The sequence below is a fragment of the Opisthocomus hoazin genome, chromosome 13 (assembly GCF_030867145.1).
Source record: "Opisthocomus hoazin isolate bOpiHoa1 chromosome 13, bOpiHoa1.hap1, whole genome shotgun sequence".
Classification (NCBI taxonomy): Eukaryota; Metazoa; Chordata; class Aves; order Opisthocomiformes; family Opisthocomidae; genus Opisthocomus; species Opisthocomus hoazin.
In genome coordinates this window covers 15,367,971-15,381,763 of record NC_134426.1, presented here as the reverse complement: position 1 = coordinate 15,381,763, position 13,793 = coordinate 15,367,971, and the positions used below count along the sequence as shown (strand labels likewise).

The window sequence follows — 13,793 nt, the reverse complement described above, 5'->3', positions numbered from 1 at the left end:
AGCTCGAACCCAGCACTTCAATTAAATAGTGGTGGAACTGAAAAAGCGTGCTGGGTACTGATGTGCAAATGAGCACACCAAGCTTCCAACTTCCAAAATGCAATATTACACTAAGCTTAAGGCCACACCGTGCCCTCAGCCCATACACCGGATTTCTGCTTTTGATGGGAACTGTTTGTCTACACCACAGGCAGAGTATTACCAGTAGCTTTTTTACTGTTGCATTATGTATGCACACACCCTGATATGAACATATAATTTTAGAAATGTGAGGTTGTTTGAGTGGTAGCAATGCTGACAAACACCACCCAAATACACTGTATTATGTAGACAACACGGTGCTCACATTCTGTAAGCCTGTGTGCCACAGACACAGGAGTTGTACTTGCTACAGTGAGGAAAATGATTATATTAAACATACTAGCCAGGCTGCGTGCACACACAGAGAGAGGAGTTAAAGAATCTGGAATTTGCTTATCTTTCCTAGTGGCTGTGGTCAGTTGTGTGCCTTTCTCCACCGTGGTTTATTAATTCGCTTTCTTTCAGTCCCCGGCCTCCTGACATGGTTCCTGCTTCCTATTTCAGTTCCCTCCTTGCCTGTTCTTTGTCTCTCCTCTAGGCAGGGGGAGGGGGGTCGTGCCTCTCTCACTGCACTTTCCTCGGAACTTTCTCCAGTTGCCATGGAATGTTCTGGTTTCAGCTTCCAGCTCTCCTGTTTAAAAGGCACCATCCAACACACCCTGCCTGCTTCTTTAGGTAAAAGCTAAGTATTCCCCCCAAAGCACGGCTGTTTCTTGGAAGTGACCCATTCACACTTGCCGTGAGGACGCCAGATCAGCATGCCGGCAGCTCATATTGCGAGTACGTTGCTGGATGCTCGTTAGAGATGACTGCCCGCACATCGCACTCCCAAGGAAATCACCAGGAGACCAACACAGCCGTTCGCCTTAGCTCCTCAGCGCTCTGACATGGCAACGGCTGGATGTCTCCTTTTAGTACTTCCATTCTTACTACACTGGCCTCCCCCGCCTTACGGCTTCACCAACACATTAAAAGGACCACTCCTCGCGACTTTTTCTGGTCCCAAACTTACCCCATCTCAGACTATGAGACTATCAAAGCAGTCATTCAATTAGTGTTTGTTGCAGCATAGCCAAATTTATTCCATGTGCAAATAAGCAGTTTATGCCATTCTGAGACAAAATTTGGCTGATCAGTATGAACAGACTCGGAAGATGAAGTTCCCTAAATTTAATGCGATGACTAAATGTCATTTCCCCACACTTCACTATATAAGTGTACAGGTATGATTACCTTGGAACTCACTTAGCATCACAACTAGCTAGTTACTGTCTTGAAGACAAAGTTCCAGATGATATGAGAGTTCAAATTTGAATTTAAAAATTTACATTTTCAGTATACAGACTTTCTTCCCCTTTTCAGAAGATTCCTAATCTATTTTCTCTGACATCTTCTGCACTGGGATCTGCTGAACTTCTTTTGAATTGATCTCTCTTTTAAATAAAGGCATTTTCCTCAGCTACTTTATTCAGCTTCTCACTATTTCCTGTCTCACTTCTGCTCATGGGAATTCCTGAGCTGTCCTAAAATGTTTTACAGCTGCCTGGTCCTCGCTGAAGCACTTTGATTGGTTTTTCAATAGTATTAAACCTCCTCTTTTCCTCTGAACATGTGTGTGCCATTTGGGACTGTACACCATACATTGCTCACTTCACTGCAGATGGATTGCTACTGGCCTTACTCAGAAGTGCAGACCTTAAACTGGTCTGCAAACATAAGAGGTAACAAAAGACTGTGTTACAGTCAAATCTATTCAAATATATTTGGGTATATGATAATTAGACTTGAGTCATACCTATTTGTTGAACATTCTCAACTCACACGTCTGTGTAGGTCTTGAGGTTACCAAAATTTTTCAGAATAGTCTCCATTATTATACTCTTTAAGAAGGTTAGTCACTAGTTCACATGGATTATAATATTAGCAGAGACATTTCTGCATAGCACTTGTGACAGCTAATTCAGTCATAAGAACTATTTCCTTTTTATGCGTGTTCCACAGAAATACATAACATTGCGCATTTCATGGCAAACTTGCCATTTCAGTGAGTAGCTGTCAAGTTTTTCTGAGCTTTCACTGGAATTTTAATTAACTGAGACTGATCTAACAAGCAATTAATTCAGCATTCATTACTTGTTAGGTTGATTATTACTTAAATTTAGTTTTTTAAAGCTTGCTCAATTTTTTATTTGGAATCATCCCATGAGAATGCTAACCCTAGCAGCAAGGATTCTCAGACTTGGAGATAGCACAGTTTCCTCTGTAATCCAGACGTGGGTTAGTGATTTGTCAGCTTTCTCCTCTAGAAGCAGACAAACAACTCTCTGGTTTAAAAATACCTGGCATTCTCACAAAAACTACAGCAACTGCAAACAGGGAGGTATATGATGCTATGAAAAGTATGCAGAAAGAGTTATTTTAAAAGAGGAAAACTGCACTGTTTGCTTTTCTTCTTTTTGATTACTCTCCTCACTGCACTCATGCTCTGTGTAGTCCATCTCTTGCATGGCTGTCCACAACAAAGTCTGGGGAGCTGATGCTAAACTACAGAATTTTTTGCTGTTAAACTAATTTAACACAGTCTGGGAAGCAGTCTCTCTTTTGTTCCCCTCATTTCTTCACTCTGCCCAGTTTAATTTACTGTAGACTGCCTGGAACCAAGGGAACCTGAGCCATTCAAAACAAGATTGCCGCATTAAGGATCTGGTCAAAATGGGAATACAACCTGGGATTCTGTCTAATCCACTCCCCATGAATTAGGCATCCATGCCTATCTAAGCAAACCTGACAGACAACTTTCTCATGTAAAACATTACAACACAATCCTAAATATGCAGTGCAAGCAGTGAATGTTTGGTATTTACAGATTAATAGCTAAACTACTGTGCTGTCCTGAGAAGGACAACTTCTCCATAAATATCAAGTAAACTGGCATAAAAAACTTAATCCAGCAACACAGCTAAGTACAGGCACATCTGTATTTCTTACAACATCCAAAAGGCACACTTTATCACCTCAAGAATCAATGAAGATGTGAATTGCGTCAACTTCCAGAGTTGCTTCACCTCAGTCAATCAATATTACAGTTCCACTGAAGACTCAGTACTACAGATCTCAAAAATCTTACCTTTTCATAGCAGCTTCTCAAAATCTCTTTCCTCCAAGGGGGTATGAGGCTGTCCCTCAGTCAGCTCATTATAACCACCTTAAAAGGGTTTGTGTCCTCTTCAGCATCAGCAGTTCTTCCCTGAAGTACAATAATAGGGTTAATGAGCAGCCAGTTTTCAAAGTACATTTCATGAAGAAAAAAGGTAAGTTTGAGTTTACAAAATTGTAGAAGGTGAAAAAACCCCCCACACACAGAAAAATCACCTTAAAATTAACAGATTCTCTATATGCCTTAACTTGCAGTTACCCTTTTTTCATGAGGGAACTCTGGCAGGTTACAGTCCCATACCCATAATTCTTAAAATCATAAGTACTCAGCTCAAGGTTATCATTTGATACAGACTGTTTTTCACTGGGCTGGTGATAATTGCTGAGAGGATAAGAAATTTCAAGAGCTTTGTTTCACCTGCAATCATGATTTGATTTCCTCCCTGTCACCTCCCACCCACCTTTTTAAATCCTGCAGAAATCACCACCACTAAGTGAGAAACGTAGTCCCTAGCAAGTCCACAAACATGCACGCAGCATTAGCGCAGCTGTTTGCCAATATATTCTACAGCTTCTGTCATAAGGTGAGTTACCAAAACCACAAGTGCTGTACTACCAGAGTGGCTCTTAAGCTAAACTGACCTTCTCAGTGCACTGTGAATAGACTCGATATTCACAAGTATTTTGCCACCGAGGTCACTTATTAGAATAAAACAGAGAAAAAGAAAACAAGAATAAAAAAAACCTAGGTGATCTTATTTTTAAGAAGGGTCTTTATGTGATTTTAATGAAGCATACACTACACAAGTTATCATGATTAATTTCATACTCACGGTTTTTACCATGTATTTCACAATGGTAAATTTTACACAGTTATCCAAAACACTTGCAAGCCTCTTCTCAACATACTTAGTTTGCCTCTCACATGAGTAAAACTCTTAATCAAGCTAAAATAATAGCTGTTTCAGAAAGAATTTCAGAATATGGCCCATAATGAAGCAGCTTATTTAAAATTGGTAGTTTGATAGAAAACACTCTAAATGCATTAACTACTCAGCTCTCCTATTGACGTGATCTACAGTCATCATACTCGCAGGGCAGTGCTATGGCAACATGAAAGTTTCAATCATTCTGCGGCAATTGCACATTCCTGTTGTGCAAAAATAAAACTGAGGCACAAGTAAAGGAAATTACTTGCTCAAAATCAATGAGTCAGCAGAACTGGACTGCACAGAATATGAATTTCTGAAACCCATTTTTGCTACAGCGCTCCATCGCTCAGATCTTGCTAATGAGGTATGTGCCATTTCAGTCACATTCCTGTCATTGTAGCTTGATGAAACACAAACTCCTGTTTTTTCCCAGTCACTGATTCCATACTGTCATATTTCTTCATTGTTTGATGAGACAGCCTTTATTTCAGATGCAGTTTTCCTGCATTTTCTAAACACCCTGTAGTATACCGCTTTCCTTACTTTATTAAAAATATTTTTAGAAAAGTGCTTATGTTATATACTTTTAGTTTATCAGTTAGTAATTCATGTGACTACTGGATCACTTGGGCTTGCTTACTCCGTATTTGAATCTCTGTTCTGTGGTGTCTGATGTAGTGGGCAGTTGGCCACCTGAGAAACTGACTCTGCAACTGTGGTGCAATTTAGAACCTTTGGAAAGACACCCCCTCTTGCACTTCATCGAGATTTCCTAAATGGAATTCTCTCAATTTACAAAAATACATATACATTTTAAGAAAAAAAAAGGCAATTCACATATTCCATCTTCCATCAGTGCCCACTATAAAGCTCAATGAACCTTTCGAGTAGATCGCAGTCTCTTGCACCTCCTTTCATTTTCTCTCTTTTTCCTCTTCTGACTTTCTAACCAATTTTCAATGAATATTTTCCTTGATTTTTCCCTTCTCTGACTTTTTTTTCAATAAGCTTTTATCATTTGCACTTCATTTTTTAGTTTTCACTGCTGTACTCAGAGGACATCATTGATCCATTCCCAATCACCCACCGTTCAGTCACTTTCGCAGCTGGCACACCTAACTTGCCATGGACATAACCACCCTGTTCTCCAAGTACCACATACCACAAAACACCTTTATATTAAAAAAAATCACAACAGTCATCACAGTAAATAAAAATAATGACACCCTATTCACAACCTGGAACCAATGTCTATTGGACAAGCCTTTCTGAAGCTTACAAGAGGGTGCCATTATAAACTAATACGACCTCCTTTAAATATTCTAATCAATCAGAAAGTGTTAATTTGGCTAAGAAGAAAAATCGAATTATCTTTGTTAGTTAAGCTCTTACTCCCTTCACACCATTAAGGACAATATGCAACACTGAAAGTAGTTTTTAGGTGCCTACATTCCATACAGGATCTTTGCTTGAGTGACTTGCTCGGAAAAAAAAAAGGATTTAAGAGCATACACTGAGCAGCTGTGCATTAAGAACACTATAAATGCTTAAACCAGGAAAACAAAAACCACCCAGTAACTAAATTTTCACACCATAGATTTTATTGACATCTTTGTTCATTCAGCCCACAGTTGGAAAAATAATTTTTAGTTAGATTCAATATATAGGATTTGGATTGAGTTTGTGAGAACAACTATTACTGTGGCTAGCAAGAAGTTCTGAAGTTAGCTGACATCGACTGCAACAATAGAGGTGGCCTTAACCCCTGATTAAACATTCAGAATTTGCATTTTAATCAGTGTTTTTCCTGTTATTAAAAGGGACCACAAACGTGGACTCCTTGTACGGCTGAATTCAGGGGAAGCATAAACAAGTCCAATTCCATCTGAACTAAGTAGGAAAAAATTATACCAGGACCAAATCTGCTATGTCTTATGTTGAAAATGGATATTGTTCACAAGGAATAATTAGAAACCCATGAACAAATATACAGTGGTAGGTGCATTTATATTTACCTTAGCTTAGCTGAGCTAACATTACCAGGAATAGGAATCCCATTTTGAGATTTTATTTTAGTAAGCTCTGTATAAGCTTATATTAATGACAGTTCCTACTATAAAGAGTTTATGACATTAAAGGCTGCTTGTTTGATTAAGATGAGACAAGCAGGGGATACGCAGAGGCAGAGAGAGCAAATAGCAGTGTGGTTAACATCGCATACATTATAGTGCTCTGTTTTTTTTCTTTTTACTGTAAGTTAAAGAAGACTCAATGATTCATAACACTTCTATTACGACAACTGTTATAATGTTAAATTTTGTCAATCCTACAGTACTCAGAATCCTGTCTGAAGATGTGGCAAGTGGTTCTGCAAGAGTGTCATTAGAAACGCTTCTACAGTATGGGCCCAGGACAGTATGTTTTTGTTTAAAAAACACGCGAAGTGTTACCTTTAGATATGTCATATAAAACCAGACTTTGTAGTAAATTGGGACAGAAGAGCCTTCCTGGAAAGGTTACTGAATATGGAGAAAAAGGTTTTTATAAATGGTTCCAATTCAGACAAAATAGGGAAACAAACTTGGGAGACTGTAAAATCCTGAAAACTTACAAAAACTTATTTCCTTATGTCATAAAAATATTTTTTATTCCAAATACAGCTGTTTGACTTCTTGTGATTCTGTCAAAAGCTGGAGATACTCGGCTCTTTAAACTTTGAAGGGACCATTAAAAAAAAATCCCGTATCTATTTAATTACCCTGCATTCAGTGCACTGTTACAGATGTCCCTGGGGCCAAGCGGTCCGGCCTGGGCTCAGCTGAAAGGAGCCGTCCGAAAGCTTCAGCGTGGAAGTCCTGCTTTTATCAAGCACCAGCAAAAGCAGGCTCTGCTCCGCCCGACTCAGCGGGGCTGCGGCACATGCACGCACACCTACACACCTGGTGCTGCGCAGTCCTGCAAGCGGACTACGGGGAAGCCCAGGGCAGAGGCGGGTCTGCCCGCACGTCGAAGCGCCAGGCCCGCGGGGAGAAGCACACGCCAGCTCCCCTCACGGGCAGCGAGTGCTCCGCGGGCCGCCCCTCACGGCCGGCTGCCTCCCGCCGCCACGCGCCCTCACACCTCCCGCGCTTTTTCCCTCACAGACGCACGCCCAGAAGCCTCAGCTCGCTCCCAGCGCCACAACGCTAGCGCTCTCTTACAGGCGGGCACCTCCGCCTCACAACGACCGTTCCCCCCCCCCGCGGCTCCCATCGCTTCTCTCGGACACCCGGCTCACGCCGGCCGCAGCCCCCCGCACACACACGCACGTACGGCGCAGCCCGCCGCGCCCCCACCCCCCCCCCGCCGCGCCCCCACCCCCCCCCCGCCGCTGCTCGTGAGGCGGCGCGAGGGCTGCGGGGGAGGGCGCTGCGGAGCCCTTTCCCACCCGCAAGCTTGAGGCGCGCGCCCGCCCCTTCTCGCGAGCGCTGGCCTCGCTCCCCCGCGAGAAGCCGCCGTGCGCCTGCGCGCTGCCGGGCCGGGGCTGAGGGCAGAGGGTGCGGTGGTGGCCGCTGGCCGGGGGACCGAGAGCGGCCGCCGAGATGAGCGGCACGTTGGCCAAGATCGCGGAGATCGAGGCTGAGGTAACGCGTCGGCCGTTCTCCTCGGTCCGGGGGTGGCGGGCCGGGCGCGACGCGGGGCTCCGCAGGGCCGCTCCGTGAGGGGTGACAGGGCCCTGCCGGCGCCGCTCGGGTCGTGAGGCGCCGCGCGGGAGCCCGGGGCCGGGCCGGGCCGGCGGAGCCTCTCCCGGTGGCGAGTCCTCGGTTCCGTGCTCTTGCAGATGGCCCGGACGCAGAAGAACAAGGCCACGGCTCATCACCTAGGGCTGCTGAAGGCCCGCTTGGCCAAGCTGCGCCGGGAGCTCATCACCCCCAAGGGGGGCGGCGGCGGCGGCCCCGGGGAAGGTGCGTTGTTCGGCGGGGATGACAGAATCACACCATGGCAGGGGTTGGAAGGGGCCTCTGTGGGGCACCCAGTCCAACCCCCTGCCGAAGCAGGGTCACCCAGAGCAGGCTGCACAGGACCGCGTCCAGGCAGGTCTGGAATATCTCCAGAAGGCTCCGGCCGCTTCGGCGGCCTCTGCAGAAGTGGCCGCTCCTCCCTGCTGAAGTGTGTATGCGTGTGGGGGGGATGGAAGTCGACCTAACGGGGGTGGCTCGTGTCTGCTTAAACCGTTTCAGAGACTGCTGAATAAATTGGAGCAGCCGCCTGCTCCCCCTTTTGCCCTTCCCAGTGCTTGACCTTAGCCGTGGTTTGTGGCACTTTCTAGGGCTCTGTGGTGGAGCTGTGGGTGAAATGTAAATGGAAGGGCTTCTGCATTATGGCTAATATAATCTGGTATTTGCAGAAATCTTAGGGTTTTCCATGAAGCAACATCTTGCAGCAGGCACCTATAAAGATGGTAACTGTGTAAGCTGCAATGCTTAAAGGGAATGCTCCACCTACACCCAAGTCAACTATAGCCCACTGGGAAGCCTTGCAGGCTACACTTTATTGACAGGCTCATGCAATGGATGTTACACAAAGTGGTGCAAGGCAATATAGATTATGAACTCTCTGTTCCATACTCTCATCCTCCCTGTAGGGAAGCCTACCTGGCTTTCACTCAGGCAATATTAAAAGTAATAGTGAGAGACTGCTGTCCAGAACCTTAGAAGATAGAAAGTGGCCATCTTTAAATAAATATTTTTTGCTCCTTACTTGCAGGATTTGATGTTGCGAAGACAGGTGATGCCCGAATTGGGTTTGTGGGTTTTCCATCAGTGGGGAAATCTACTCTTCTAAGTAATCTTGCTGGTGTATACTCTGAAGTGGCAGCGTATGAATTCACCACACTAACAACTGTGCCTGGAGTCATTAGATACAAAGGAGCAAAGATACAGGTGAGATTTTTGTGTCTGTGAGGATAAGACAGTATATGTAGACGCAGTGGCGTTGCAGCTGAATGGTCTAGACTGACATTAGCAGATTAGAATTGACATGTAGAAGTGCTTGAGAACACATCAGAAATGTTTCCATGAGGTACTAGTTTTACCGCACTTTTCACTTTGCTCTGGCGAGAAGTGCCTGTGGTAGTTCTCATATTCTGTGTGAGACGATCTGTACCAAAAGGGCACCAGGGATAATATAGTATGTAAGAATCAAAGGGGAAACAATTTTGCCATATTCTGTTTGGATTTGCAGTAGAGTTACCTGGTTTAGGAGAAAGGTAAAAGTGGGATTTATTTTCTCTATGAAGCAAAATATTTTTCTCATGAGTTACCTTCCTTCCTCTGAACAAATAGCTACTTGATCTCCCAGGAATTATTGAAGGTGCCAAGGATGGTAAAGGCAGAGGACGGCAAGTCATTGCAGGTAAGTATATTAGAGCTGGAGGCAGCATCCTATTACCGGTTCAGTTAGTAGAGCTTAAGAGAGTGAAGGGGTTGAATCACCATTTCTGATGTCTTTAAAAGGCTGAATTGTGTGCTGGAATTGAGTTGCCTGCTGTGAAGCAGTAGCCCTTTTTCATTTTGTTTTGTTTTCAGTTCTGGCTTCATATGTTTGCTGAGTTTGTGCTCCGTGTTGACACTGCAGTGAAAGAGTATTACCAGTTTTGAAGACAGATGTGATCCTATATTAAACGAGGCTGCTGTCTTCATTTCTTTACCTAGCTTATTGTCATCATTCTGGGCTCTGAATGTAGACAGGAAGGAAGATTTTTCCAGCCTCCCTGATTCTTACAACTTGTAAGGATCTGTCGATCAGTGATGCTTGGCCAGCACTACAAACTTCGGTCTTATACTGGAATTAAAAAAATGAACAACGTACTGGCCTTCAGGGGTTTAATATTGTCATCAGTCCACTGAGCCATATTTTGTGTTGTTTTGTCTCCAATTGTGTGAGCATACTTTTTTGAGGGATGACTTTATTTTTCTGATTCTTAGTTGCTCGAACCTGTAATCTTATTCTGATTGTTCTGGATGTGCTGAAACCCCTTGGTCATAAGAAAATCATTGAGAATGAACTGGAGGGATTTGGAATTCGTCTGAATAGTAAGCCCCCCAATATTGGCTTTAAAAAAAAGGATAAAGGAGGTATTAACCTTACAGCCACGGTAAGTTGGAAATTTTCTTTAACCGAGATATAAAAAAAATTGAAGAGGCATTTGCAGTTAATGGTGTGCCTGGGACCATTCCTGTGCTATGACTTCTTTAGAAGCTGAACTGCTGTATTGTGCTGCAGCAGAGTACTTTGCTTGGAGGCCATCCATACCTGTCCTAGGAGCCCACCACCTCCCCACCCCAAACCAGAGGCTTGGTCGCTTTCCAACAATTACGGGTTCCGAGGCCCAAAGGAGAGTGTGCAAAAACTGCCTCTTGCTTAGTCACTACAGCATTCTTCTGGACAAGAGACCTCAGGGTTCCAGGCCTCGCGACCTGGACTACTCATTTTCCACTTTCTACATTTTTAAAGATTCCGTAGTAACAGCCAGAGATACCAAAAATCAGAACTGCTCTGGGATGTAGGTGCCTGACATGTAGTTGTCTGTGTACTGAACTAGTAGATATGTGGGTTTGTATTGCAACTGGTCCCGGGTTGACAGGAAACACTACTTCTGAAATGTCTGGCTGTAGCTATCAGTGGCATGAATATAAATAAAGTCATGATTTAAATCTTTTCCCCTTCTCCTGAGGCAAAGTATGGTAAAATTGTAGTCAAGTCCAGTAAGTTAACAATGCAGCTATTATTTTCAATAACCTGTATGCAGCAATTTGTAGGTGACAGCATTATTAATTGTAATACTTGATTTGACTATAAACTTTTCCATTCCTTAATACTATGTCTATGTTCAGTGTCCTCAGAGTGAGCTGGATACTGAAACAGTGAAGAGCATCTTAGCAGAGTATAAAATTCACAATGCTGATGTCACACTGCGCAGTGACGCCACTGCTGATGACCTAATTGACGTTGTTGAAGGGAACAGGTACTCTTGGGACATTGGGTTTGGCATATTACAATTTCTATACCAAAGAAAAGCGTCGTCTCTGAGGTTTGCTTCCCACAGAAGCTAAGTGAGCAATGTGGTATCAACAAGCGCTCTGTAGCACCTTACTGTCCTTTTAAAAAATGAAGCTTTTTTGAAGGTAGCAGTGTATTGCTGCTAGGCTGCTGGAACGGTGTTTTGTTGTCTTTGCAGGGTTTACATCCCATGCATTTATGTCCTAAATAAAATCGACCAGATTTCCATTGAAGAACTAGATATTATTTACAAAGTGCCCCACTGTGTACCAATATCTGCTCATCATCGCTGGAACTTCGATGATCTGCTGGAGAAAATTTGGGACTACTTGAAGCTAGTACGAATGTGAGTCCCAGTTGCTGCCTTGTGTGGAGATGAGTGTAAGGCTGAGACTGAAGAGTGTCTCGAGAATGGGTGCATGATGATTTTTCAATAGTGGTTTTCTGCTAGCTTAGAACTCTGGCTTTCAAATGATTATGTCTTTTGTTACTCAAGTGCGTTCACTCTGTCAAGTGGAAATTATGTTCCTCTCATCTGGTGTGTGATAGTTTCTTCACAGTCACAAGTGCTGTGTTTTGAACTTGTAGGGGAGTTTAATGAGGACCTTGTGAAACCAAGTCCAAAGTGTATCTTAAAAAATTCCTAAAAACATGGAATTCTCGTCAAATATAGTGCAAAGTTGGGAATTTCAGAGGTACCTTTTTCAGTCTGTCATGAGTGACATGCATTCAGCTCTCTTAACAGAACTGAATTTATTTCTTCATCTAGCATTTCAGATGTTTTTACTATAAATTTTTAACGGTTTACCTCATACTACTAATGCATTTCTTTGGATGAATTTATGAATGAATCTACTAATACAATACAGTAACTGTAGTCTTTTGAGCTTATATCTATCTTCTGGTGACAATATAAAACATATTAAAAAGGGATTTAGTATGTCTAGGTATCTAGGCTATAGACTTTGCAAGTTTTTTTCCTAATATACATTGAGTTTTTCAAAGAAAAAAAATCACAGGTCAGAACCATAACACTGTAGATGTTCTTTTCCATCAGCTATTCTTCATCATATTTTAAGCAGCTACAGAAAGTTCACAGGTGATAAACTTTGGCAGTTACAAGGGAGAACCTGTCACAGCTATTGGCTATGCAGATGCATTTTCACCATCAAATTAGGCAGAAGGATGACAGTGCGAATAACCTATGAAATTTCACAATGTGTTGAAAGAGAAGAGGGGGTTTTGGCATTGACTGACTGTTCCGTCCATGTTGCAGCTACACCAAACCTAAAGGGCAGCTCCCAGACTACACCTCTCCTGTGGTACTACCTTACTGCAAGACCACAGTGGAGGATTTTTGCATGAAGATCCACAAAAATCTCATTAAAGACTTCAAATAGTAAGTATTATTGTAAAAGGGTAATTTATAGAGAATAGAAAGTAATCTGCCTCCTGGTATATTCTTTCATTCTCTTGTAAACTAGAAGGGAAAACAGGATTTGGTTTCTTTTTTATGTTGAATTAAATAGATCTGCCAATAACAATTAAATCTAATACTTAAGTTACTATCTCTGATGCTCTCTATGCTCTTTCCTGGATAAACTTCCTCTATGGGGAAAATGTTTTTCTCCATATTTGGAAGTAGTGCTAGATGCAGCATTAGGGGCTGTTGTCCTGCATGCAGAAGTATTTTGGATGACTTCATGCTTTGTTTTGATCTGCTTGTACTCTGGTTCACACAGATCACTCATCCAGGTACTTGCAGGAGCATAAAAATAGCTCTTAAGCATTGCTCTCTGTATTAGCTTTGTGACAGAAATAGCTGTTGTTCTGCTGTTTGCATATTATATTTCTAAGCCTTTTTCATTTGATTTTTCTTCTTTCAGTGCACTGGTCTGGGGTTCATCTGTTAAACACAATCCTCAAAAAGTTGGCAAAGACCATACTCTTGAAGATGAGGATGTTATTCAGATTGTAAAGAAATAAAGTTGTTCTCACATGGTTTGGTGCTGTGCTCCAATCTGTCATTAGTCGTAAGTGACAAAGAACAGGCCCTTTCTATCAAATCTGTAGCAAATGGGTATTGGTTTTTTATGGTAGTACCTTGCTGCACAGTAGGACATGTTTCTGGCCAGCTTGTACTGCAGCATCTCATTCTGGCAGATGAGAAACTCATGTTAAGTGACTTTCACGATGGCAAAATCTCACCAGGAAGCCTTGATGCCTGGGATGATTTTCTGCTGCACGTACAGGTCATCCCACTTGGAAACAAGTTCCTATATCAGGAATTATTTTGTCCTGAATTGGAACAAAACATGAGAAGCAAAGGCTTGGGAAGCTGTATCTTATGAAACAGTGCTAGAGGACAGAGTTCTAGCTTCTAGCTCTGGCTGCCTTAATCTGAAATGTTTGAACACTTCAAGGGTATTAATAGTCCTGCAGTTGTGGAAAAGAGGGTAGGTTCTGCTCACAAGCAGTCACTTGAGTCATTTATAGTAGTGGAAGTAAACTAGATGCTTGCATTTTACTGTGTTGGCGACTGAAAGCTTTTAAGTCGTCTTAAAAGAATTTCCTGCTTAGCTT

At 42.8% G+C, this 13,793-nt stretch overlaps 1 protein-coding gene across 1 annotated transcript; it reads left to right on the top strand.

The window, feature by feature from the left end:
• Window positions 1-7,656: 7,656 nt before the first annotated feature.
• Window positions 7,657-13,212, top strand: DRG1 (developmentally regulated GTP binding protein 1). Its single transcript, XM_075434913.1, has 9 exons — window positions 7,657-7,792; window positions 7,990-8,113; window positions 8,916-9,091; window positions 9,494-9,563; window positions 10,136-10,305; window positions 11,045-11,175; window positions 11,389-11,556; window positions 12,487-12,609; window positions 13,097-13,212. Exons 1-9 carry the CDS (start codon window positions 7,751-7,753, stop codon window positions 13,194-13,196), a joined length of 1,104 nt encoding a protein of 367 aa, XP_075291028.1. The 5' UTR covers window positions 7,657-7,750; the 3' UTR covers window positions 13,197-13,212.
• The last annotated feature ends 581 nt before the right edge of the window (window positions 13,213-13,793 follow it).